General features: G+C 41.3%; 2 protein-coding genes across 2 annotated transcripts in view; both read right to left on the bottom strand.

Annotated features, from left to right (window-relative positions):
- Nucleotides 1-17,309, bottom strand: part of LOC103479283 (receptor-type tyrosine-protein phosphatase S-like) — a 98,742-nt gene extending 81,433 nt beyond the window's left edge. Inside the window, exon 1 of the mRNA XM_081598448.1 lies at nt 16,793-17,309. The gene's annotated coding sequence lies outside the window, so the exon portion shown is untranslated. The remainder of the gene's footprint in view (nt 1-16,792) is intronic.
- Nucleotides 17,310-21,205: 3,896 nt separating this feature from the next.
- fem1a (fem-1 homolog a) lies at nt 21,206-25,687 on the bottom strand. The gene has a single exon (XM_081598436.1). It carries the CDS (start codon nt 25,464-25,466, stop codon nt 23,613-23,615), a length of 1,854 nt encoding a protein of 617 aa, XP_081454562.1. The 5' UTR covers nt 25,467-25,687; the 3' UTR covers nt 21,206-23,612.
- Between the last annotated feature and the right edge of the window lie 932 nt (nt 25,688-26,619).

Raw genomic sequence — 26,619 nt, 5'->3', positions numbered from 1 at the left:
GCTGTTTATTGTGGGGAAGTAGATAATGACACCCCAGCTCAGGTGGTGCAACGTACACCGCTTATTGTTCTCCGTCAGGCTGATGAAATAACAATGTTTAGGTGGCATCCAAGCTGCCCCTGCTCCACTGGGGCTCCCCTCGGAAGATAACATGTTTTTTTTTTTGTTTTTTGTTCCCCACCCCACACGTCAGCCATCGACCTTACCCACCGATGCCTCTCGCCACAAGTGGGATGATCTCATAAGGCATGTCGTCATGACAACAAGCCATGAGCACTAAGAGAGAGAGACCGAACCAGATCTGTATCTCGCAGCACCGTGCGGTTTGTGAGACAGTGCACCTTGTGCTTTTTGTTCCTTTGAATTGTTTTAGCAGTAAGTTCTGGTGCGTGAGTTACAGTTTGGATTTTACAGATTTTTAAATGCAAAAAGACATTTTTAAATGATTTGATTAGGACAAAAGTTGTATAAATCTGTCTGGTCCTGTATGACTAAGTAATTGCTCCCTATATACCAACTAGTTGCCCATTCGTTTGTGGGCAACAACTGGCATCAAGTGATTGTGGAAAATGACAATGTTTTTTTTTTTCTTTCACTTCACTGTGAAGGAAAAATGTTCTTCTTCATCCACACTGGAGTGTTTTCAAACATGAAGTGCATTTTTTAAGGCTATGTCTCAACATCTCAGTAAGGTTTAAGTTTGGACTTTATCTAGGCCACGAAAAAAAAAAAATTCTAAACGAGATAGCTTGCTGTGCTTTGGATGATTGTCCTGCTCAATAAAATAAGTATGCCAAAGCTTCAACAAATAGTCCGAGATTTTCATGTAGAATTTTGTGTTATAGAGCAACATTGCTGGTTCCTTTAGTTACCTCAAACTTTTGTAATCAGCAAAATATCCCCAAACCATGACACTGCCACCATGTTTTATTCATGATTGATTGATGCATCACGAAAGCGTGGTCAAATGGCTTCATTCACTTTCGTTCACATCCTCCCTCCACTGCCGCTGCCTAACAGACTTCGGTGTCGAAGTATGAGGTCATTGTTCTCCTTGTGCTCACTGATTGACCAGAACGAAATGCATCCTGAAAGATCAAACTCAATGGGACAAACCCCAGACGAAGCACTGAGGGAGATGAGAGTCGAGGGGATTGGCATAGGAAAACAATGGCCAGGCTAATTTAATGAGTGATTTAACAAAAGGGCAGGGGATGTGTGACACAACCATGCTGGTTTATACTTATTTTTTCTTTGGTGCATAAAACCATCTCTGATTCAGATATTAATTTGAAACATTTAAGTGTGACGATAAAAAGCAAAAACATAACAAATCTGTAATAGGGAAAATGCTGCTTCACATCTCTCTCAACTTGGCTTTACATTTTTTTGAGAGAAGACATTTGGAAAAGGATTCATGTGGGATCCAAGGAAGAGATGGGAGTGATATTACTTTACATTTCTATGATCCTGGACACTGTAGGCAAATGGCTCTCACAAATGAATGCACACACACAAACATGGCAGATGGCGAAGCATCATGGGGGAGATTGGCACACACTCTCTCACACACTTCTTTTTGCTCTGTCTTAAACACACAGTCACTCACACGCGCACGCATACACATAGAGGATCAGAGGCGCAGGATGGAGTGCAGCTTACTGCAAGCATGAGCCACACCGCCTTGGTTACATTTTTAGCAGAGGAAATAAAATATCTGAAGCTCCTCTCCCGACAAGAAAACACACCTGTCACTCAAATGCCGCAGCTCCCTGCCCTGAATTTAAATGAATCAGGAGACCTGGTTGCATCCACTAAATCTCCATCAGTCTTGCTTAATGCTGCAGACGGCATGCTGAAATTAGGGAAGGGGATGCGACATGCATTCAAATAGTGTTATCTGGGGAAATATTGACATATAGCAACAACATTCCTGAAAAGCGGCTACGCGTTTTATAGCAGATCCAAAGTTGCACACAGAACTGCAGTGAGAAATTTCAAGGGTAAGCATGTGAAAGTGACCATCTTTAATTTGTTGTCTTATTTTTAGGGTCTAGCAAAAAGAAAAAAAATCCTGGGATCATAAAGAGATTGTAAAGGATGACGGCTGAAGAGCAAGTAGATCTGAGAACAATCACAAGAACCTGTGCCTGTTCTTGTGATAGAAAATCCACAAACGAACCTCAAGTTTAAGAGCTGGGCAGCACAAGATTCCCATATGATTCCCATATCCCACATTGCTACCAGGGCAGCAAAGTGAGGTGCCTATAAAAGCTCGCTCTCACAAAGCCCCGCCCATTTCCACACAGCTCCTCCTTGGAGCTGCAATTAACAAACACCTGGTGGCGCTACGCATCCAACTTGCTGCATGTTTTTCCTCTCATTGTCTGCTTTCTTTATGCCAACTGTAAATAAAGGTCACTAGTTCCACAAAATCTTACAAAATAGTCACCTGAAAGAAAAGCAACACCAGAGCACGATGCTGCCCCCACCTCTGTTTCACTCCCCACTTTTAAGCCGAGATATACCTTAAAATGTATAATGCTATAGATTTTTTTTTTACAACCTTCAACTGACTGGTACCTTTAGAAGGTGAGATTACTTTAATCTACTGCCTGCAAACTTTGGCTTTAGCGAAGGGATCCAATACCAAGAAAATCCTTCTACGACAGCTGAATCTATAACTGGTAACAGATGAGAACTGATGAAGACTAAATGCTGGAATTAAATCAAATTGTGTTTCAACAGGGTATTAGTTTAATGCTGTGCAAATTTATTCAACTAGGCTATTGACCCCTTTGTTTTTTTACTGTTTTACTTTTATTCTCCTGGTCAGATTTGCTTGTTTTTTAGTGTTGATTTTCTGGAGTGTCAGAATAAAGGTGGAAACAGTCTTAAAGGTGCAGTACGTAATTTTTACAAAACGTATGCTTTCTTTTTTTTTTTTTTTTTTACATTTTTGTTAAAAATGTGACCATTTTGTAACAGTATGTAATGAGACAGATAGTCTGTGAAAAGATCAAACTGTTTCTCCTACTCCCTGAGCTACTGTTGCCATCTGAAAAAAAATGCACCACTCCCAGTCAAAAACAACCAATCAGAGCCACGAGGAGGGTCTTAGCGCTGTCAATCAATGTCAGTGCATTGGCGGAGAAACAACTTACCATTGCAGGAAAACCATTTATCTGCCGTCATGAATTCATGACAGGCTGTGCTAGCTGCAGCATAGCAGAGAACGAAAAAGAGAGCGAGATGGGGGTTGCAGAGCGCCACACAGAGGGAGACTGACAGAGCTAAGACTCGCCTCCTGACTCTGATTGGTTGTTTCCAGATAGCAGTAGGCAGAGGAGCTCAATTGTTCTATCTCATACTATGTTGTCACCACATAATGACAGTTTCAACAAATATGTAAAAAAAAAATACATGTCTTTTATAAAAGTTACGTACTGCAGCTTACTAACCAGGGTCTCTTTTTTCTTAAGTCTTAAAAACCTAGAATTTTAACTTGCGTGTGTGCACTTTTTTGAGATCCTCCTCGTAGTGAAACAAGAAAGCTCCTCACCAACCACTGAGAGTTTCATCCCAAGTCTAGCTACCTGGAGGCTGGATAGACTGTGCATCAAAGGCACCATCTAAGATGAAACAAGGAGGATTCAAGAGTACATCAGGAAGATGGCCCCCAGCAATGAATTACTAAATGAATGCTTTAGGCAGCAGAAACGTAGCGTGGGACAGGAAGACCCATCAAGAAGCACAAAACTCAGCATATTGCGCCAGTGGAGGATTGAGGAAGAAGCATTAGATACTGAAAAAATCCCTCCAGAGGTTGACAGAGCTGGACCGAAGGACAAAAGACTGGCACCAATCGGTGCAACAACAATAAGGGTCGTTTTTATTCCAAATTAGACAAGCCCAGGGATGCATCTGAAACAAAAATGCCACTTAGTTCAGTTTTGCATTTAATGCCTTGGAAAGACCAGCAAACACAAGACAGCTCAACTAAACGCAGAGAAAAAAATAGCTAATTTCTTCCACAATAACCTGGGATTCTATCTTGTGAAACGTCCAGATCCGGATTATCATGATGGTCAACAAGAAGCTAATAGCTATAAATGAAGCAGTCTCAAGAGGAAGAGCTTTAGAAGTGCCAATATACACACAGTTTAGGAAATGATAAGAGGAAACAGACCGTTGTACAGGTGTCCAAAAGAGAAGAAAAACCAACTTTATATTTTTTCCCCCCTTTGTAGTACTTCCTCCCACTGGAGTTTTAATTTACATTTTTGCAAGATCTACATTTGTACATTTTGTCTTCCCTTTTGATGTGCCTGCAGGTGCTTGACTGTGGGTTTTCTCAATGACTCCACTGAGACTAAGAGATGATTCCTTTTAAGCTCTATTACATAATGTTCAAAACACAGCATGTTTTCCTAGTTTTAACGGAAAAGCAACACAGAAAGAAAATTCATCCTACTCCGAACGTTTGGGAAAGTAAAATTAAAAACAGTATCTGACTGCATCTCTCTCTCTCTCTCTCTCTCTCTCTCACTGGTCGTCTTTTAGAGGATATGAGTTTTGGCAAGGGTTTAATTAATTGATCACCTGCAGCTAACAGGGAGAATTATCTTAAAATCTGCAACAACATCCTTGCTGTGCAACACTCCGTCTAATCCTAGCATTAAGAGAAAATGCTTACACAGCTGTTTATGCTGAACATCAATGAAATTGCAAACCGGCATTACAGTTTCTGTCTAAGCCTATTTTATATATATATATATATATATATATATATATATATATATATATATATATATATATATATATATATATATATATATATATAATTTTTTTTTCAAAATTGGATGTACTTCAGTATTTGTTCATTACATTTATATCTCCAAAACTAAGGCAACACATGCATTCAGGATGATGAACAAAGCGGGAGGCGGAGAAGGACAAGTGATTAACCAAACTAACTTTCTCTTTGACCTCAATCGCTGCAGGACAGAGCAAATCTGCTGTAGCCCAACAATGGCGCAGCAAATGCACACCCACATGTAAAGGGGATCCAAGGTCAGCGCGAAACCGACACAGCTACAAAGAGGCATCTCGTAATGGATGGAGCAGGGCTCGGACGAGGCAGCAACAGATGGGCCGAGTCCCGCTAAGCAGAAAATGCATTACCGAGCGGAATGAAAGTACATATAGAGCAGATTATTCAAGGGTTTTGCAGTTGATGACAACAGCAAGGAGGCATTGTTAATAGAATGAAGAGTCAGTGCATGTACAATTGATCAAATTAAATTAAGTGATTTAATGACTTATAAATAGGCATGAGCTATAGTTACCGGTGTGTGAAGGTTTTAAAATGTTCTGGTTACGAAATCACCAGAAGACCGGGCTTTATATTTGAATGTTCTGTTCTGCAGATACACCCGAACAGCGGTCTCTGCTCAAAGCACTACAGGATTGTATCTCATGGACATGAACATTTTCAGATTAGGTTGTCCTAAATCAAATTTTAAAAAATTTAATTAAATTAAATCAGCTAAATTTAACAGGTCCATCCAGACACCGCTCGATCTACAAACTCACTGCAATCTAATATCTGGAATCTATTACTGAAAATAAGCTCATATCAAAATATCTGCAACCTAGCTTTAGACAGAACATTGTGATAAAGCTACAATTTACAAGCTAACGTCTATTTGAAATCTCTTAGTCCACCTGACCACCAGTGGCGCCCCAGGAAGTGGTCAGTTGGGGACATGACCGCCCCAGAGATCATCGCCTCCTTTCATAAATAACGCTAAGTTCATACAAACCACGCTCATCTTCTTCGTTCCAAGACATAAATACAACTCTTTATGTACCAGCCTAACATTTCCACTGCCCTCGTGTGGCCACCATTATGAACATTTTCCACTGTTGTATATTTCATAACTTACCTGCGTACCTAAACATCCAACAACTGAAGAAAACGACGAGTCACATCGTAAAACTGTTTTTATAGTGCAGAATATTTATCTCTCAGGACCAACAAGGAAATGGTTGGTTGATATTGAGGTAAATCGCTTAATTCTTTCCTTGCTGTTATTTTCTTCTTCTCTTCTCATTTGACACTGCATAAACCAGCGCAATATCGCCCTCTAGGAGGCTGTACAGAAAACTGCACATCTCTGAGTGGAAGGTGGTTGCTTAGGTAATCTAAAAATAGTATGAACATTGAGTATGCTTGTCCACACAGACGCAGAGGGGTATGTCAACCTCTCATGAATCGCGTATGCATAAAGCAGGCGACTGCAGGGTTGTTAACCAAGGAGAAGGCTCTACTAATTATTCACCTAATTGTGTAACAATCTATTTAATGAACCCTATAAAATTTAGCAAATTAACTATGGCTAAACATTTTATTTTACTGCTTAATGTGTTGCTTTGAGAACAATAGAAATAACTGCCTTCGTGCTTTAAATTAAAGCATTTAGATCATGTTCTACATCTTACCTCAGTCTTTATGTGTACATACCGAGATTCAAGGTTATCTCATCGTGAGATCCTCACGCTGTCTCAGGCATACCATATTTCTGTTAAATCCGGTCATGGTGTTAAGTGCTACATAATATGCACATCACATATAATGACCTTTAGGTGGAATGACTATATCTACTATTAATCTTGCCTACATTCCTAATTTATTAGCGGCAGTAAATTAGGACTCGAGCCAGGATTTTCTCCCAACGGAGTTGACTCACAATTTCAGAAAATGCATTTCTTAGAGCAAACTGGTGACAAAATTCAAGACCTTTTTTAACACTTCCAAGAAATCTCTGTGACTTGACATGTCCCAAGTGGGATTTAGGAAGGGGTGTATACGTGTCGCGTAGCTGACTGAAAGCCTCGCAGCTTCAATCTGCGTCTTATGCAACAACAGCAGCAACAAAAATAAATAAATAAATAAATAAAAAATCCCACATGCATCTTAGCCTGACAGGTGAAAGTTTGTAATCTGACAACGGTGAACGAACAAGACGCATTTGCGTTCGCACACAAACATCAACACAATGTTTAGTCAACTGAAACGAGACTACAGAGCTCCAGAGCACCGGAACGTTTAATGCAGTTTCTCTCTAAGCAACCTCTCACTCTGCTTCCTCCTCCTCAGACGCAGCCGATCATCTGTGCAGCGGCTCATTACGCAGGCTGATGCTTGAATCCTTGTTAACTCCCTGTCCAATTAGCATTGCCGAGACTGGCACAGACACTTATCCTAGCCGGAGAACGCTGTACATACATACTGATGTCCACACAATTATGCACTTGCATGTACATTTTCTAATAGTTAAACAGTTCTGCCGTGCGAAAACGAGGAATCCGTACAATTGTCCAATTAGGTGACAGGAATAATTTAACTTAATTAATAGGACTGCTTGTTTAATTAATGCAAAGTAAAAAAACACACACAAAAAAAAAACAACTATAGCTATATTTTGAAGACCAGACACACCACACACCTAAGAAACACGCAGTGCCAGTTAAGACACGAGGCAGCCAATTAGAGAGCTTCTCATGAAGCCGAACTAAGGGATTCTGACAACAGACAGCACCTTCATCCTCCTGGATGTCATTGTTATAAATTTGACTATCTCTCCATATCAGCTTGGCTTCATTAACAATACATGGCAACCAGTCTTAACTCTCTTCCCCCAGAATAGCTTCCTTCTTAAATAAATCTCCCAGGCATGAGTCGGTGTGAGGTTTCCATGGCAGGTTCATCTTATTTACATCACAACTGAAAAATATAAAATAAAGCTGAATTTGTCTTTGTTGCTATTTCGATTGTTCCACACATCAAAATAGCTCGAGTAAAAGTATGAGATAAACACCATATACATTTTTTCTCATCTTTGTTTTAGTTTTTAAGTCATTTTCCCTGGAGTTCAGATCAGGCCTTAAAAAGAAATCAGATTCGACTCAAGCCAAGGCAGGAGACGTTGTGTCCAGCTCAATCAAGCCCGACTAATTCAATGTAATAAGAGGCCCAAGCCCAAAGTACCGTAAGTCGTTGCCAGTTTACTAACAAACCTCAGTCTGCACTATGCTGGCATAGCAGTGTCTCGATTTTAGTTTTTGTTTTTATACCATCTTCCAGCTCCATTTTGTCACTCCTCGTAACTGCAGGGTGAATGAAGTGCAAATCTTCGGGGAAGAGTGCAGGGCGAGGTCAACTGCGCATTACTTGTGCAGTGCACTGCGATTAAACTCCTGCACCTTACTTTCTTTTTTCAATTGGGTAGATATCTGCTGCTCTATTTAGACTGCAATAAGTAGATTAACGCAACTTTATATCATACATTCTGATCCGTTTCTTTTTGTCCGTCGTACGTATTGTGGGTATATTCAAAAAGCACCACAGAAACCTGAGCCTGACCCTGACCAACCATGAAGCATATAATCTGGGCCCAACGTGGCCCGAACTTGGGGTTCAGGCGTTACCGTTACTGCGTAACATGCTGCCACCGCAGTCACTCTGACACTTTCTTTGGCATCTCGTTTCAAAGACTTTAGCTGCGGTTTAAACCCATCGCTTGTTGCATGTGAAAAATTCTATTTGACGTTTTGTAACTTGCTTTCAGGTGGATTCATTTTACTTTGAAACCTTTCTGGTACTAGTGTCCTTTATGCGAGAGTAATTTAATAGAAAAGTTGGTGAAGAGAGAAGGAAGAGACAGCAAATGGCCCGAGAACAGGAGCTGTGTCGAGGACCGAAGCCTGGTGCGTCACATGGTGCGTCTGCTCTACCAACTGAGCCGCACAGCATGCCGGATTCATTTTAGAATTGGTTTATAAATTGAAAATTACTTCAGAATCAGATGCTAATTAAAATTTCCTTGCACAACATTGTTCTGTCATCTCTCGCCTTCAGCTTTCTATTCCAAGTTTTCTTGTCCGCTGCAGTCTTGAGCCATTTATTCTTATATAAAGATCCCTCCGGGAGAGCATCCTTATTCGTTTCCTGGAGGCATATTATTGTGTTTGCCTAGAAGCCCTCGCTCTCTTTCTCTCCCTCTCTCTCCCTCCCTCTCTCTCTCTGTCTCTCTCGCCCTTTCCCTCCTGTGTATTTGTGCTACTATGGTATCACCTGTCTGCCATGATCACATGATAGGCTGTCCACTGAGAGCTCATTAGCTCCACAACTGCAAGGACTGTTCGGCAACAACACAGAGATAGTTTATGAAGAAATTAAAATACGCCGCACACTCTCTTGTGTTGCTTGGAGTCTAGTTAAGGGTAAAACCAAAGTTGTAAAGCTAGTAAAAATGTAAAGTTTCTCAACATTTCACTACCATCAGGTTATAGGAAAAATATTGACTCTCAACATTCTTTTTAAAGACCAGAAATAGACAGATTTGTGGTCTATAATCTTTAATAAATGTAACTTAGTCAATTTAAATTGACTAATTAAAAATACAAAAATTAAACAGAACAACAACAACAACAGTGCATCAATTTGAAAATGATATATATTTTTTATTTTTAAAAAGGTGAAAAACATGTTTTTCTTTTGGGTATTAAAAATAGACACAACTACAAACAAGACTGATTCAGAGGATGTTGTTTTTTTGTTTTTTTTTAAAGTATGCACGCTCGTGAGCAGACCCCATTTAAGGACTACACACGCGACCAGCCTTCGCGGTTCCATCACTAACCAGCCACTGCATGACTTCCTGATGGAGATGAGATTTGTGACGGCAAATGAATTTCTCCTTGAGGGACAATAAAGTTGTGAATAGAATTGAAAACGGGACTAATGGGCCAGAAAAAGTGCATTTGTCCTCCGTCTCAAAGCCAAAATCAGATGGGGAGTGCGTCGAGGTAAGTGAAGAGATGAAATGCATGTCAAGGGTAACAGACTTGCACCCGGACGCTTCCCACGAATGACTGGCCATTACTCTCGCCTCCGTCAAATACTTCATCCAAACTGGCATCTCCCCCCCCCCACCACCACAGTGTGGTGAGGACAAAGTGATCATGAAATGCCACAAACAGATAGGAGGCTGCATTCAAAATGCCACGCCATCCTCGCCCCCCCTCCCCTCCCCTCCCGCTCGCCCCCACCCTGTATCCGCACACACTTCAACTCACTTATCACAGTCCATGAAGAGCTGCCGCTGACTCTGAGAGGAGTTTAATCTTCTTGCTTTGAAGTTTTCTCTCCGTGAGCCGCAATGATATAATGGAGCCATAAGTTTCCTTGAAATAATCCCTGTTCCATTCTGTAAGGTAACACTCCAGAAAGCAAGGCTGTTTTCACTGACGCAACGGAGTTGTTCCCGGACTGTCAGCCGTCGTTTAGAGACGTATTGAAAGCTTTTCAGAGATGAACAATTCAACCCAGGTTTGACTTGTCCATGTACAGTCCTGCAGTTTTTGGGTCCCAGTCAGTGGTGCAGTCTATTTGCATATAATTTCTTAAGATCAGCAGAGATCTATATCAAGACCCACAAATACATATGATGTCCGTCCATCCGTCCGTCCATCCATCCATCCATCCATCCATCCATCCATCCATCCATCCATCCATCCATCCATCCATCCATCCATCCATCCATCCATCCATCCATCCATCCATCCATCCATCCATCCATCCATCCATCCATCCATCCATCCATCCATCCATCCATCCATCCATCCATCCATCCATCCATCCATCCATTCATTTATTTTCTGTGCACCCTTGTCCCTTAGTGGGGTCGGGAGAGGTGCTGGTGCCTATCTCCAGCTAACGTTTCGGGCGGGAGGCGGGGTCACCCTGGACAGGTCGCCAGTCTGTCGCAGACGTCCAGGTTGTTTTATATTATTTTAAACTTTTGAATGTAAGGGGACATAAACGACATCACCGTTGATCCTTGCAAGGTTGCTGGGGAGTTGGTGCCTATGGCCAGCAGTCAACAGATGAAACGCCCTGCACAGGTGGCAGGTTTGCCTCCACGAAGAGTGAAAGGTGACAGTGAGAAAACAGCAGAGAAGACATCCCAGCAGCTCGCTGCGTCAGACTCGGTTTATCAGACATTAGGGAAACATTATTAGGTGTTCAATAACAAGCTAAAGAGTCAAGAGTGTTTGAGCAGAGTTGAGGGTGAGAGGATGCATTGAGGTGAGTAATGGGCACAGAGGTAGGGCTAATTTGCATATTTATAGGACTCTGCATATAAAATGAGGCCAAATTGTGGAGCTCTTCTAAAGCAGCACAGTCATTTAACCTTACACATTTGCATTTTTTGATTAAAAATATTCTTGTAAGTTTTACTTTTACAAAGTAAAACGTACAAGTAGTCACTTGCAGCAGCATTAATTAAAGCTGCTGCAAGTGACTGACGTATATTTGAATGCAGAGCGAATGTTAAACTTTATCTGGAGAGACCGGGGTTCACTATTATTGATCGTTAAGTTTCAAGCTCACTCTCGGTACAACACAGCATAAATGCGTACGTCTGTAATCCTGTCATGCTCCTTCCTATAGGCAACGTAATAAAAATTGCATAAATGAGTTGGAAATAATTAATGTGTGTCACACAGTGACAATTTTGCTGAAAGCTTTACTATCCACGTGGCTTCGTTCCATGAAATAAAGAAAGCCAAGCGAAGTCATATAATTTTATGTTCTGCAAAATCTGAAAGTTGCCAACTTTGGCCTCCTTCCAATGCAAATGGTTTTACCCGAACCTCACACTTTGCATCCAGCGAGAAGAGGGGTTCTCACTGCGAGGGCTGAATGTACACCTGAGGATATCTGAGGCGCTTTAAGCAGGATGGATGTATTCCACCAGTTCTCCATTTATTGGCAGCTAACTGCACACTTCAAAGCTGACGGTGCTCTCTCTTTTTCCAGGTTCTGATTAGTCGGTTCGCCTTCTGCTTTTTCAGCCCTTTTTGTCCGTCAGTCCCACTCAGCTAATGACCCTCGTCAGTCTGAGATGTAACAGTCAAGCAACGTCAATAGATGCCTCCACCCGTGATTAGGTAATGAACTCGGCGCGTCCACGTTTTGGCCCGGCTTTGCTGCAAACAGGGTGGGGGAGGAGGGGGAGCTCAGGACGTGGGCTCTGGCGTGCGGCGAGGGCTCCACAAAAGTCACTTGTGTGTGGAACAGGACGGGGAAGAATGAGCTAGCTGTTGGGAGGCGAGAGTGAGGGTTGACTAGAGGACAGCAGAGGAAAGCGTCAACACTGGCTTCCTTTTTAGCATGAGACGGGAGATGAGGAAAGGGGTGGGGCAAGAAAAGCAGGATAACAATGTCTTCAGATGTGGCAGAGATGATGAGAGGAGAGGAAAATGGCTGAAGACAAGAGGTGGAGAATAGAGGCAGAGGAGGAGGAGGAGAGGTAGCGGAGCGGCGTGCATTATTCATCCGTGCTGACACATCAGAATTTGTGATTCATCGGGAGAAGGGCATCAGTCAAGTCACAACCTATCTCTTAGCCTTCACTCATATATGCACACACAGAGACGTGATGAGCACACGTGTAATTGCGAATGGCCTTGCGGTTGAAGGAAAAGGTAATAATTGCGGGCCTGGAGCGGCAGAGTGATCCTTTAGAGTGAACAGACTGAGGCTCAGATACATATTTTCATAAGCCAGCACTGGAACAGGTTTCGACACATATAGAGGGCGTCCAACATGTGTTTATGTAAATACAAATGACTTATCTGCTTATTTGCAATTAGCATTGTGCAGCCCGTGGTACCTCATGTTATGAGTTTTTTACATACCCTAGTATCAGCCTTTGTGATTCATGTTGTTCCAAGCAGTCACATCTATTTGGAGTGAAAACATCCATTTTGTTGATTGCAAGGCTTAGTCTCGATGTAAATGATTATTACAATGGCTTTCTCATATCCTACATGCACGGTACTCCTACTGCGTTTCAGGCATTTTCTTTTATTTTAATCATCTTCGCGTTATCCCTTTTTAATCTTTGCGTACATTTAAATCTGTGACTTCAATGTGTAAGTTCCAGATAATAATCTGTTTCACCCCAGCCTTTATCCGGGTTTATCCTAATCATCACCTAGCCTTTTTTGTTCTTCAGCTTAGCAATATGCATGTTGTTGTACACATGTCTTTTTTTATATATATAATTTTTCAGCCCACTGCAGTTACTGTGGGAATGGGAAAGACAAGAAAACGTGTCATTTAAGAAGGTCTAATATATAAATCACCAAATTTGTCCACATCTTCAGTCAGAGTAGGGACTAAAAACTTTAAAACTGAAGAGCTACAAATAAGGTTGGGACCCCAAACTTGCACAGTGGGGATGGACATCTAAAAATCTCATAAAGTGAGAATTGCAGCATAAAGTGACTCTGATACATTTTGATACATTTAGTTTATGCATCCTGGCCTTTTTATGTTGCTTTATTGCATGCATTGTCTAGATACTATTTTAATCCAACCCATTGTTATCAAGTAGTCTATATAAATGAAGATATTTAATTGTTATGGATAGCAGCGAAATAAACTGACATACTCAGTAGTCTGCATGCAGTTTGCAACAGTATGTATTTCTTGTTTCAGTTGCATCTGCATATTAATTAGTCTAGCAGCTCTCAAGGTTCTAATATTGTATAAAATAATTAGTTGCATAGACAGAAACACCCTATCAGACTGCTATTAACACACACAGTACACGAATAACCACAAAATACATTTTTTGTATCAGTAATCCAATGGCTAATCTCCATTTTTTAATTCTGTGTTCTTCATGAGATGAAAAATGCATGTCCGATCTTTCTGGACGTGAATAATTATGTGTCAAATGCTATAAAGTCTCCTCGTCCTAAATGTTTTACAGCCAAGTTGCTGCACGTCATCTTAGCACTCATGTATGTAATTGGGTGCAAATTACAAATTTTGTCACCAGAAACTTGTAAAACAGGAAATGGTTATTGGGGTTTAAAATACTTAAAATGCATTAAAAGTGAGCCTATTGTCCACCTACACTCCAGATGACGTGCCTCGAGAGACGGTGTGGCGATATAAAGCTTTAACTGAAGCTTAAAATCTCACACTGTATAAGGTGAATATCTCCCTTATCGCTCCTCTGCTTTCCTGTTCAAGCTTTGAAACTGAAGGTTTTGTCATTTAGCAGTTCAAATAAAAATATCCCACAGAGACTACAACATGCATGACTCAGCTGTTGTTGTCAACGTACACTGAGGTGTTAAATAATCACACTGTCACATCCTCTCCAGGTAAACTTGGACAGATCATTGTTGCCCCTCCCGCAGTTGTTGCTGTGCACTGCCGGTCAGATGGCTTCTGTTTTCACTGGCCGACGTACTTACGTTAAAATAATAAACAAATAAATAAAAGACTGCCATTGGACAAGGCTGTTTTAATACATTCAGCAAGCTATGGGTGATTGTTAAGCAGTCACAGAATCAAATTAGCCAACTAATATTGACTATTTTTATGCGACGTTACTCTGCAGAATAGGGGTTAAAATGATAATATAATATTTTATTGGGTCTGAAGATTTTATAGAGATCTACTTTATTTGAAATCTTTTAAAAGGGAAATGATTAATTGTTGTGGTTTTGCAGTACCATATAAAATATGTTGAAGCTGCAGTATTTTTATTCAAGGTTGTTGTATTATGGGAATCTCATGCAGGCGCCTGACTGGACAACTACAAGTAATAATTTCTTTCAGACCTTCAAACAGAATTGAGAATAAAAATTGCTGCACCGATGTCTTCAGCAAAAACCACAAACGGCTGTTGAGCTGATGTTGCCCGAGCATGCCAACGGTTTCTGAATGCCGGATGGCTGCGGATTATTTTTCCAGCGAGCCTCGCAACAACAAGACAGGAAGCAGAGAGGAGCCAAAACATTGCTGCTTGGGTGGATTTGAAAAGGTCAATTAATATCAACGCCCTAGACAACAACAAAGTGTCTGTCTGCTTGTAATACAGGTGGCTATACGCTCGCGGTATCAGAGCTGATGCTCTCCTTCCTGCCGGCTGACTGGTGCAAAGCAAACCCCCCTGACTGAGAGCGTCTCAGGTATTCTGACGAAACACCGAAGACGGAAGGAACAGGTCACACGAGAGGAGAGACGCAGAGCGCGAAGCAGTTAGTGAAGGACTGGAAATGAATCTTCAATGAAGCCTTCGACGTGAAACCCAAGCTGCTTTACTGTACAGATGGGACAGAAAACCGCTGAAGCCGCAGGGTGGCATGTTTTTTTGTTTTTTGTTTTATATGTGCATACCATCACAAATCATGCCATCATTTCATAAGATTCTCCCCTGACAGCTTCAAGATGGAATCCATGTGGCACCAAGCATGTCCAGACTCCTGGACGTAAATATTTAATCCGTCTCCAAATGACAGCCTTTCATTCTGCTTCACTGTGACTTCTCCCTTTCAGAATTATGTAAGCCTTAAGATCTGTGCCTTTCTCCCTGACACCACAGCATCTTGTGCGTCCTTTTTTGTTGTCAAGAGTGAAGTAGAAGACAAAGTAAAAAATCAGCAGGAGATGCTCTCCTTAAGACAGGAATTCATGCGTAAAAATGACTGATTAAAATAATTAGTGACGTGGAAATGGTCTGGAAGAATAACCAGCAAACACACACTGACTGCCTCTGAGGAAAAAAAAAAGAGGAAGAAGAAGAAGAAAAAAAAAACGGTCCATTTGTGTGTGAGGAGGAAGACCTCCCTCGGATTCACCACCACAGTGCAATTTTCCACTTTACAGAAAACCACACAAGCGGAAGCAGCGGAAAACCTTAAACACGCATTAAGAGTTCATGCGATTAAACTCCTCCAAAACAAACAGCAGCCCTCAGAAGAACGTGTCAGCTCCAATAAGATGTGTCATTGAATTACATTTTGCCTTGCACGCTTAAGTGGCTCTGTTAAAAACAAATCCTTCAAAGTGCAATTCCAAACACTAATAAGGAGGTCTCAGAGACAGTGGCTATGTATGGAAATGGGTTTAGTTCAAACATTGCTACAGAGCAGCAGATGCGGCAGCCGCTCTATTGTCTTTCCAAATAAGTCCATCCGCTTCGCCACCTGGTGCCTTCCACACCTAAAGTCCTTCTAATATTAGTTTAATGGCCCATATGCATTCATAATGTGTCTATGATTGCCCCGTGAGAAGAGTACAAAATCACATTATCATAATGGGATTTTTAGTTTGCAGTCAAATATGAATAAAACATAGCAGGATTTCCAGACTTCTTCTTTTAAATGAATATTCAAGCTGTTATACTGGGTATTTTTCTCCTCTTTTTTCCCCACCCACTCCATTTTCTTCTGCTAAATAACCAACCATTATACAGCTGTTAATGAGGCATAAAAGCTAAAGTAATTGTCACTCTCCTTTCTTTCAATAGCGCCAACAAAAAAAAAAAATCCACTTTAAATGAGAGAGGATGTGGAACAAAGGCTCTCTGCCAGTCTGCACTGGTGCCTTCACGCTGCTGCCCAGCCAACAATGAGAAGAAGGTGACAGGGGAACACACTCAGACGGGTTTGCCAGTCAGACCCTAATCTTTAATTCAGACTGAGATCAGGGTTTAGAGAGAGGGGTGGAGGAAAAACCACAAAGAACACTGACTGTCAATGTGGAATAAAACAATTTCAGAAAACGCTTCCTTCTTTAGTTTCTACTCGACAAGTGGAGAATAACCAGGCTGGCTGGGTGGGGTGTCCACCGCTGCCCCGAGTATTAACAGTAAAAAAAAAAAAAAAAAAAACCACAATGCAGAGTGCCGCTCACCTTGGTAAGGAAGTGCTCCGTTTCTGGACGGTTTGCTAAATTCATGTGGGGATGTTGGCAGCAGGAAGCCTCCTTGGAAACAGCGAGGATGACTGTAATCCAGTGGCAGCAGCGGAGCTCCGCTCAGAAGAAGGTCTGCCTTTGTGGAGGAGGCTGCATGCTCACATCGCCGGTGTCTTTCCTCCCTCCTGGCTGTCCGTTGTGATCGGGCTTCTCCGGAGCGCAGCGGGTCACGGGGCTGCCGCTCTCAACCTATCTGTCGGGGGAGCATTGCTGATCGGGGGGGAAGGAGGGGGGCCTCAAATAGCTACTGCTGGTTCGATGCTCTGCTCCCTGCTTTCTTGCTTAATGCCCTCCTCTCTTTCAGTCTCTCTCTCTCTCTCTTTCTCTCTCTCTCCTCCCCCTCCCTGCTCCTCCTATCTCTTACCGGAGCTCTCGCCTCCTCCTCCTCTCCCCCAAAACACATGACGTGATGCAGCCAGCATCTCCAATAGCAACCGTATCCCCCATCACCCCTATTACCCCCATTACCAGCTCACATACACCCCCCCCCCCCCGCCCCCCGGCTGTCCCCGAATCGCTGACTGGCGCATGGAGGTGGATGCTGAGGCACCTTGCTACTGTGTATCGGTGTGTCGCATCCCCCACGCGACCCCCCCACTGTGATCCCGACGGGCCTAACTGAAGATAAGCACCTTCCAACTTCGTAGATTGTCATAATGCTTCGTCTAATTATATCTGCTGGCAACAATAGAGAACCAGAGTGTCCAGCATTAACTCCCACAGAGCAGACGTACAGTATGGCCGGACTTTTCATTCCTCTTGGTCAGGAATTTTTCTGTGTATCACTAGAAGACGGCAGCATAATGATAATATAAATAATAATAATAATAATATTTAGATAAAACTATTTTACTACTTTACCTCCTTCTGTGAAAAAGATATCAGCAGCTTATTTCAATAATTCTTTTAGGTTCTCCTTTTATAACACACGCAGTGCTGTATTGCAAGCATTTATGTCTCTTAAACTCCAAGACTATGTCTTAAAACTAATGAAAATCCACGATTAAGATTCTCAAGAAGATTTGAATTTTCCATAAAAGCAATTAATAGGAGTTTGAAAACAGAAATGTCATTAACAACAATCACTGGGCAAACTGCTGATGCGACAGTTGTCCATTAGACATTTTAGTAATTAGAGGTCACTGACAGTTTCAGAAAGTAGTAGTGCGAGCAAGAACAGTTAATTACCGACAGGGTCAAGCATGTAAATTGAAATTTAGTGAAAGGAAAAAGTGGGGTAGAGAAACGTGAACCAGACCACATTCTTTGTGCCATAAGCTTCTCGTGAACCAAAGGTGTCAGAAGCGTCTTACTGGAGCTGGAGAGAAAAGGGACTTCACTGTGACTCATTTCAAATGAAAGTAAAATGTCATTTTATTTAGAAATGAAGATTAAAGAGACCTGGCCTTCTTCAAGACCAGAGTAACGTGGAGGTTGGTCGCCCCTGCACTGATGCAGTAATTCATCCAAGAGATGTCTGAACAAGGTTTTGAGTGCAGACACTGTACTGTGCACTCAGACTTACAAGTAGACTCACATTTGTGTGATCAAATAATCATTTTATACATTGTGTATAATGTTCAATGAGAGCCTAATTGGTTTTCATCAACATGAACAGAGATAAACTTTTGACAAATAATGTTTGCAATTAATCAAGATCAAATATGCGTCTTAAAACTTCAAAGAATTTCCTGAAACAAATTAACTTCACTTTGGAATTCAACTTTAATGAGCTTCACTTGGAGAGGAGATAAAAAAAAATTCAACACTTAATCAGAAATGCTATAAATTATTGAAATATATCTCTTTGCACAAAATAATGAAATTTCTTTTCGAAATAAACAGACATTATTCTCTGAGTTCAGACTTAACTTTGAACAGAAATTGAAGAACGTTTTTAACCTTGAAAATGAAATAATGAATAATGAAAAATGAATAAAATATGTCCTGTTGTATGTTTTCCCTATAAATTCATGATAGCAATTCAACAGAACTACATGCCTTATAAAATTTGCCTAACAAACTTCGGTTTATTAATTTTTTTGATTGTCTGCAACATTGGTGTTCATGTTGTACACGTGCCATCAGGTCCAATTTATAATCACTGATGATCGCTCATTTGTTCACATTCTCTTTCAATCTTTATATATATTTTTTTATAATATCTACTGGAGTCTTCTGCTTGTGTGTGAGCAGTTGGTGAAAGACAAGGATGATGTCATCACTCATTGTGCTCCTCTAGTCATTAATGCAACCCAGCGGGCTTGTAAGTATGGAAACAAAGCTATAACCGAAGCAAACCCCCTTAGCTTTCGATAATAAATTACCAGAAATATAAGAACTGACTTGTTTCTTTCATTTATTTATTTACTTATTTTTGTTGATAAAAAGGTTTGGTCTTATTTAGGTCACACAGCATGACAGTATTAGCAGCCACAAGGGCGAAATGTAAGGTGTTGTTAGTGTGGCGATGCAGGTCGTTCTGACACAGCTAGATTTCTCAACGGAGGTTTTTATTTCTCGCCGCTGACCCCCCTGGCAACCGTCTGCAAACAGAATGAGAATCAGCCACTCTCCAGTCAACCAAGATTCATTATCATTTAGCTGCATTACCAGCGCTTATGTACCCCCCTAGCAGTGTGTTAAAGGCCATTTTCTTTGAATTTGTTGACATGGAAATTGACAAAGTTTGCAAAAAAAAAAGGGACCTACAAATCAGATAACTGCCATCCTCCCTTTCAGACTAAAAGCAGTAATTTTTCCAGCCTTTCACAAAGCGTTTAAGAGACAAAGGGTTGTGATTTCATTACCTTTCTTTGTTGCTACTGACATCTAGTGGGCACATTCTCTAATAGTGTTTTGTGGAGATACGAGAGCACAAAAGCTTTGTTTGTGCAGTTTTTTTTTTTGTCATAACTGTGTCACATTGACAAAAGGGAATAAAAAGAAGCTTAATTTAATAACTAAAAATATCCCCAAAAAATATATCTTACCCAAACACAGATTTGGATTTATGGATTTAAACCCAGCCTTATTGTCTTCTGAGAGGTCATAAGTTCAGGGTTCCCTCACCTTTTTTCCATTTAAAAATTTTATAATTCAACAGATGCAAATATTTTTTTCCTGAGAATTTTTTTCCCACTTTTTTGTGGCTTTTTTAATATGAATATTCCTTTTAAAAATGCTTGTTAATTTAGACCACTTCTCAAATTTGGACCGAACTGTTAAAGCAAAGTTTATGATCTCTGCTACCTATGTTCTGCAAGTAAGGACAAAAAGTAGCTTTGAATAGTAAATAAGCCACTTCAGATCAGGCTCAGTTTAAGAATTGCAAGTCAAGCTTAAAAATGTTTAGGAAAAACTGCAAATAAAAGGTAAAACAACTTCCATTCTTTTTGGCAATTTTCCACACTGCGTACGGACAGTAAAGGTTAAGACAGCGGGAAAGCACCGTCTGAAATAAGACGGCCTTCAATCTCAGCTTAATGACAGCTGGTGTGAGTTGCTGCATGGGATGAGCAGTTTGCCATCTGGTATCGTCCAACATTGTGAACAAGACACCTGCTTCAGTTAAAGCACGTTAGCAGCTAATAAATATCTGAGGTTGAGCGTCCGGCAGTATATATACATATATATTCAGTGCTGTGTCTGCTTCCTGTAAGGTTAAAGCGACCTGCTGCTGGCTGTGTGTTCCGTCTGCCACTCACCCCGCCTCCCAGTATTACGTTACCGTATTCCCATTTTCAGAGCTGAAGCTAGGGAAGAAGAAAGATCCCTAAAATTAGCAAGGTGGGTGCCCTGTCTCCACCGCTGCCCAGCAGCAGTGACGTTAATTGCAGCCTATTTATACTCGGGGAGTTCAGGACCCAGAAATATCAGGTTTCTCTTATGCTTTATTTTGGCATTCTCAGGTTTAAAATGAGCTGCGGAAAGCCTTGAGATGGAGAGCTGAAATGTGAGGTCACAGATCAGTGTTTAGCAACACGCACCCCAATGGGGTGAATAAGACAGCTTATTTTAATTATGACACATGGAAACTTTTTACCAATTGGTGTTATAAGATCAACTGGGCATACATTACAATTAGACATGAAAACGCAGCGTTTCTGATTTGACTGGAATGAGCTGTGTCGGCATGAAATGAGCTCGTTTGTCAATAGCTGCACGCGGCATCAGATAGACCTGACATTTGCTGCAGCTCGTCACTGGGAGTAAACTGAACTGATGCCACAACCTCCCGACAGAAACATCCATTGCACCTCCTGTAAATGCTACGAATGCAAATATGACAGTAAAATCAAAGGAATAACGACGTTGTTATTAAGTGAGCTGATAACACGGACACACATATTATCTTTTAATTCTGAATTTTATTCAGACATCTCCAAGACACTTTTGCTCTCAAGCCGTCATCAGGTAAAATGAATGAGTTCAGTAAGAAAGGAGCCTGACCGTTTGGATTCCAGAGTTCACAGAGCCGCTTGGTGTGCTTTCAGTTTCACACATCAGCAATAAATACAAGATCAACAAAAAAAAAATAAAAGAAGTCTTGTTGTTTGTAAGACTGAGACGCAATAACGGCTGAAGAAGCCATCCGTTTCATTTCTGAGCTGCATTTGAGGTTAAAGGGCAAAGGTGGGACTCTTTCGTGGACACACAAATGTCGTCTGTAAATCCCCAATAACAGTCTGAAGCGGTCTTACTGACGTTCAGCTGAACACATTAGCTGCTGGTGTAATTGCAGAAAGAAGATGTAGACGTACTTCCAAGCTTTGTAATATTAAACAATTTGCTGAGAGAGGATGAGAAAACTCAGAAGGCATTCTTAGTTAATACACTCAGAAGACAGCAATTTACTGTGAGCGAAGCAACCCGAGTCAATTTTCCCCGTCTGTGGGATAAGGATGTGCCGTTTGGAACAACAATTCTGCAGAGATACTTTTAGCTTGGAAAAAAGAAAAAGAATAACTCTAATGGAAATAAAACGAACTGCATAGGCTAGAAACACTAATAGAGTTGGGTTTGTTGCTGCCCGTTTAGTGCAATCCAATCAATGCCAATTATCTCAAGTCTTTCAAGTAATTCTTCTAAACTTTTTTTCTCTCTTTTAAATCAGATAAGTCAGTAACAGAATGTTTGGCACAGTAATTCAAATACATTTCCCATATTAAACAGACATTAAGTGAAAAACCTGCTAGTTTGAGATGATATATAAATGAACAAAACAAGAGTTGAACTACCATAACCACACTTCATTTCCATGCATGTTCTCTGAATATCCTGATCGGATGTCAGAAATCAGAAGCCTTTATTTTTTTTCAAAAGCCTGATCATGGTGTGATGCTCCTTTTTAGTTGGAGAAACTTCAAAACAGAGGAGGTGGGAGTACGTCATCAATTTGCTAGTCACAACCAAGTCTCAAGTTTTTTGGGTTTTTTTCATTCAAGTCGCAAGAAATAAAGAGAAGTCAAAAGTTCAGCTCAAAGTCAAGACAAAAGAGTTCTAAGTTGAGTGTCAAATTGTCAACTTAAGAGTCATAATCAAATATTACTAGTTTGCAAAAATATTAGTAATTCCAAAATGCATTTATTTTCCAGAATTAAATAGTAAGAGAAGTGCTGGTGCCTTTGCATTTTACACACAACATAAATAATGTCTGGCCTTTTTCACCGCTTCTTACCCATCTCATTTTGAAGCAAAACCTTTTGAAGAAAGTTTATTTTCTGTAAAACTATTGCTAAAGTGACACTGTATGCACCCGTGTTTTGTCCAAATAAGATAAACGATGTTAACACGGAAAACAATGGATGCTTTTAGAAAAAAAAAAAAAATCTGTCTAAAGTTCTTCACCTACAATGCTGGATGAATTAATAATCAATATAGGTAGAGAATGATTTCTAGATTAGAAAATGACCTGGAAATTGGCTTTTGCTTAGAAAATGTAAATATGTTCTATTTTTCAGTTTACTTTCATTTAACAGTGTGGTCTTTTTTCTAACAAGGAGATTTGACCTGTTAAACAAAATGAGTTAATACATCACTTTGGACTGGCAAATCAGGATGGTAGTTTTAACAAAATTTAGATTAGTTTTTTTCAAACCTAAAATTAGAACAATTTTGACAAGTATGTAAAATAATTCTGTAGTTGTTAAGCTAACTAAAAGTGTTTAAGGAACTTCCAGGTTGTTGACTATTCATCAAATTTTTGATCCACGTGTTTCTTGGACAGTACATACCTCTTGGCCCACCTTGTAATTTGTTTAAAACTAATTAAATGACCTGAGGAATTACTTTCTATGGTACCTCTGTGTACCCTTTTATGCAACATAACTGAATGTTGTATTGGATTCTGGGCAGGAAGTTTAAAATAGCAAGAAACTAATAAAGCAAAGTCTATTTTAATAAAAGGACACATTCAAATCAAATTAAAATTTGTAATCTTAATTTAATTCCATTTAAAATCTCAAACAATTTAAAGTCAAAAGTCCAAGTGAAGTCTGAGGAACTAGAAAATTGAGTCGAGGTCTTTAGTTTAAAGTCATTAAATTTTTTTCCATTCTTATGCCACAAACCAAGAAATTTAAAACAGTCTTTGTGACTTCATCAGAAAATTTATTCCAGAATCGGAAGCAGAGAGTACTCCCAGAGGGTGTGGATTTATTGCTATGGTTTGGTCTGACGCGTTGCTATTGGAGCCAGAAGTGGAGAAAATGATGAACACAGAATGTCTTGTTAAACGGGAGTCTCTTCATGGAAGTCAGTGGAGCTCAATGAAAGCCTCCATCTCCTCAGAGATCAGTCCCCTGTAAGGCAGCCTGTGCTTTTCAATCGCACGAGCTGCCAGGCACTGAAGGGTGATGTAGTTCAGCGGGTACAGCGCCGTGTGGCCGCCGCTGTGATCATCCAACAGCTCGTAAGCCGTTTTCCTCTGAGCGTTCGTCGCGTCGAAGTGGGACCCCGCCTTCACCAGCAGCGCCATTATCTCTGGGCAACCGTTGTTGGCGGCAACGTGCAGCGGGGTGTTGTTCTCACAGTCCCGCGAGTCGACATCTGCGCCGCACTCTAGGAGCAGTGCTGCCACCGCCTGGGAGGGGAAGCGGCCCACTGGGTAGCGGCCCACAGATGTGGTCTCCTTGTCCACGGCCATGTGGAGCGGCGTGAATCCGTTCCGACCTCGAGGGTTGAGCTTGAGCAGCCGGTAAACTGTGTGCTTCTTTTGGTGTTCCTGCTCGGGGTTGCACTCGAGTTTTTCCAGTAAAAAGATGAGGTGGAGGATGATGGAAAGCGCCTTGTTGAACTGAGGGGCTTCTGGGGGGTTGTCTCTCTGCGCCACAGCTCTTTCGACTTCCCTCACACTTTTCCCCAGCACAGTCATTAGATCCTGGAAGGTGATGCGAGTTGACAGGGTGCCTTTGGCCCTGTCCTGAAGAACAAAAGAAAAGAGCTCTGCGAAGGAGAGGAAACTGGAGGCTGTCATGGGACTGAGGGGATCCAAGTTGCTCTGCTGCATGTCTAAGGCATATTTCCACAGACTGATACAGCGCTCAAAGTTGCCCGAGTCAGCGTACACGGCTCCCCTGTACCGAATGTAATAAGATGTGTCCGGGTGGGATGGCCCGAGGATGCGCTCACGAACCAGCAAGGCCTGCATCCTCATTTCATCAGGATCTGTGATTAAAGCTTCAAGCTCCTCTGCAGTGCTCACCTCCTGGGCACATCCGTAGGCAGGGATGGGAGGGCCAGGCGGAGGCTTGGACAGCGATCCAGCTTTGTCCCCTGCCTCCCTCAGCTCCATAGCTCTTCTCCAGTACCTCATGGCTCCCAACAGATCACGTTTTTTGTCCACAAACGTTGCTCCCAGTAGCTCCAGAGCATCGATCCGCTCCTCTGTGGAGGTGCGGGGCTGGTGGGCCAGATACTCCACAATGTTAGTGTGACCCGTTACACTGGCAGCCAGGAGGGGGGTCATGCCATACCCATCCCTCTCCATGCGAGCGTTGCACTTCAGCAGCATCTTCATGATGTCCAGACTCCCAGACTCAGCGCAGTCATGGAGGGCCGTGTTCCCTTTCACACTCTTTCGGTTCACGTCCGCCCCACGGTCTAGGAGAAACTTGGCTATCTCTTTGTGGCCCTTGTAGCAGGAGATCATGAGGCAGGTGTGGCCGTGGCGGTTGGCGACCTCCATGTCCGCTCTGTGCTCCACCAGGTAGCGAACGATCTCCAGGTGGCCGTCGAAGCAAGCGGCTCGGAGCGGAGTGGAGTTGGTTAGCGTGGCGTTGTTTACCGAGGCGCCGTGTTTCAGCAGCGTCTTCACCACGGGGAGGTGACCCGCTGCCGAAGCCGCCCACAGCGGTGGAGCCCCCTCGATAGTCTCGCCGTCAAAGTTGACCGAGCCCCCGAGTTCTACATGAGCTTTACAATGTTCGAGCAGGTAGTCTACGACCTCTAAATGTCCGTACCGAGAGGCTATGAGAAGCGCGGTGCTGCCCTGGGTTTTCTCCTCCGCTAAAGCCTCCAGCTCCTCTGGAGTTTTGTTGCTCAGCAACTTCTGGATAAGTTTCAGCTTACCATCTCTGGCCGCGTTAAAAACCGCCACGGTTATATCCATTTTACAGGCTCTGTGCTGTACCACCGCACACCAACTCCATGCCCACTTGCTTGTAGAATATCTGAAGTACCTGGTTTTAAGCAGTGGGGCGCCGGAATCTTAGTTTGGACCCTGTTTCTGACTCATATCTTTCTGCCATTTTGAGGTTGCTGTCAAGATGGCGTTTGTGCTCTTTGACAGGTCTCTGTTTACAAGTGAAGCATAGCATTCTGGGTAATGTAGTCTTACCTCAGAGTCTTTGCACTTGAAATAGGGAGTGTTATTGGCAGAAAACCACATTTCCCATGAGTCAATGCGAGTTAAATTACCAACAGCTGATGGCTTTCTTTGTTATGGTTGTTGGAATCAACCTTAGGCTTTGTCTCTGACAGTCAGCTGACGGCGAACTCGCAAATTGAATAAAATTATTATTATTATTATTATTATTATTATTATTATTATTATTATTATTATTATTATTATTATTATTATTATTATTTCAATAAGATTTTTTTCCCTAGTTTTACTTTGGCTGTTTTCTTTTTTATAATATAATATAATATAATATAATATAATATAATATAATATAATATAATATAATATAATATAATATAATATAATATAATGAAAACTGTTTTCCAATCTACTTTACCCTATCCTCATTCAATTTAAGTCAAATTTCAGTGATGGTAAAACAACCTGCATCTATAGTGAGGCTTCATCTGATGTGAGCATACAGTATTGCTTACAGCTCTCAGATGGCTACTGTTACTGCCGTAATTTGACCTTAATGGTAAAAAATAAGGCCTGAGTACTTTCTGCTGTCAATGGTTCTATTAATGGTAAACAAAAAAAAATATAGAGATTCAATATTTTCTTAAGAGAATGTAAAGCTTTTTAAAAGCTTGGGGAAACAGTGTTAAAAGCACAATATGACGGATCAACATTTGAATAATTGGGTACAAATCTTTCTAGCCTTCTCAAAAAAGATTTCATAGAAATAGCAAAAGTTCTGTGGCGACTTTCCCTTGAAACTGAATAACTGTTTCGAAAGTCTGATTCCAAAGTATTTTTCAGTGCCTTTAATGCTATTAAAGTCAACACATTTATATGAGAAGTATTTTTGAACTGCTCTGCAGTGTGTTGTTCAAGATCCTCTGAAAAATTTAAATTT

This window comes from Poecilia reticulata, chromosome 17 (assembly GCF_904066995.2).
Source record: "Poecilia reticulata chromosome 17, P_reticulata-male-v2, whole genome shotgun sequence".
Classification (NCBI taxonomy): Eukaryota; Metazoa; Chordata; class Actinopteri; order Cyprinodontiformes; family Poeciliidae; genus Poecilia; species Poecilia reticulata.
Note: the sequence above shows the minus strand (reverse complement) of the source record. Positions and strands in the feature narration are given on the sequence as shown.

Excerpts from the sequence above, each read along its gene's own strand:
- fem1a (XM_081598436.1), bottom strand. The coding sequence starts at position 25,466 with ATGGATATAACCGTGGCGGTTTTTAACGCGGCCAGAGATGGTAAGCTG.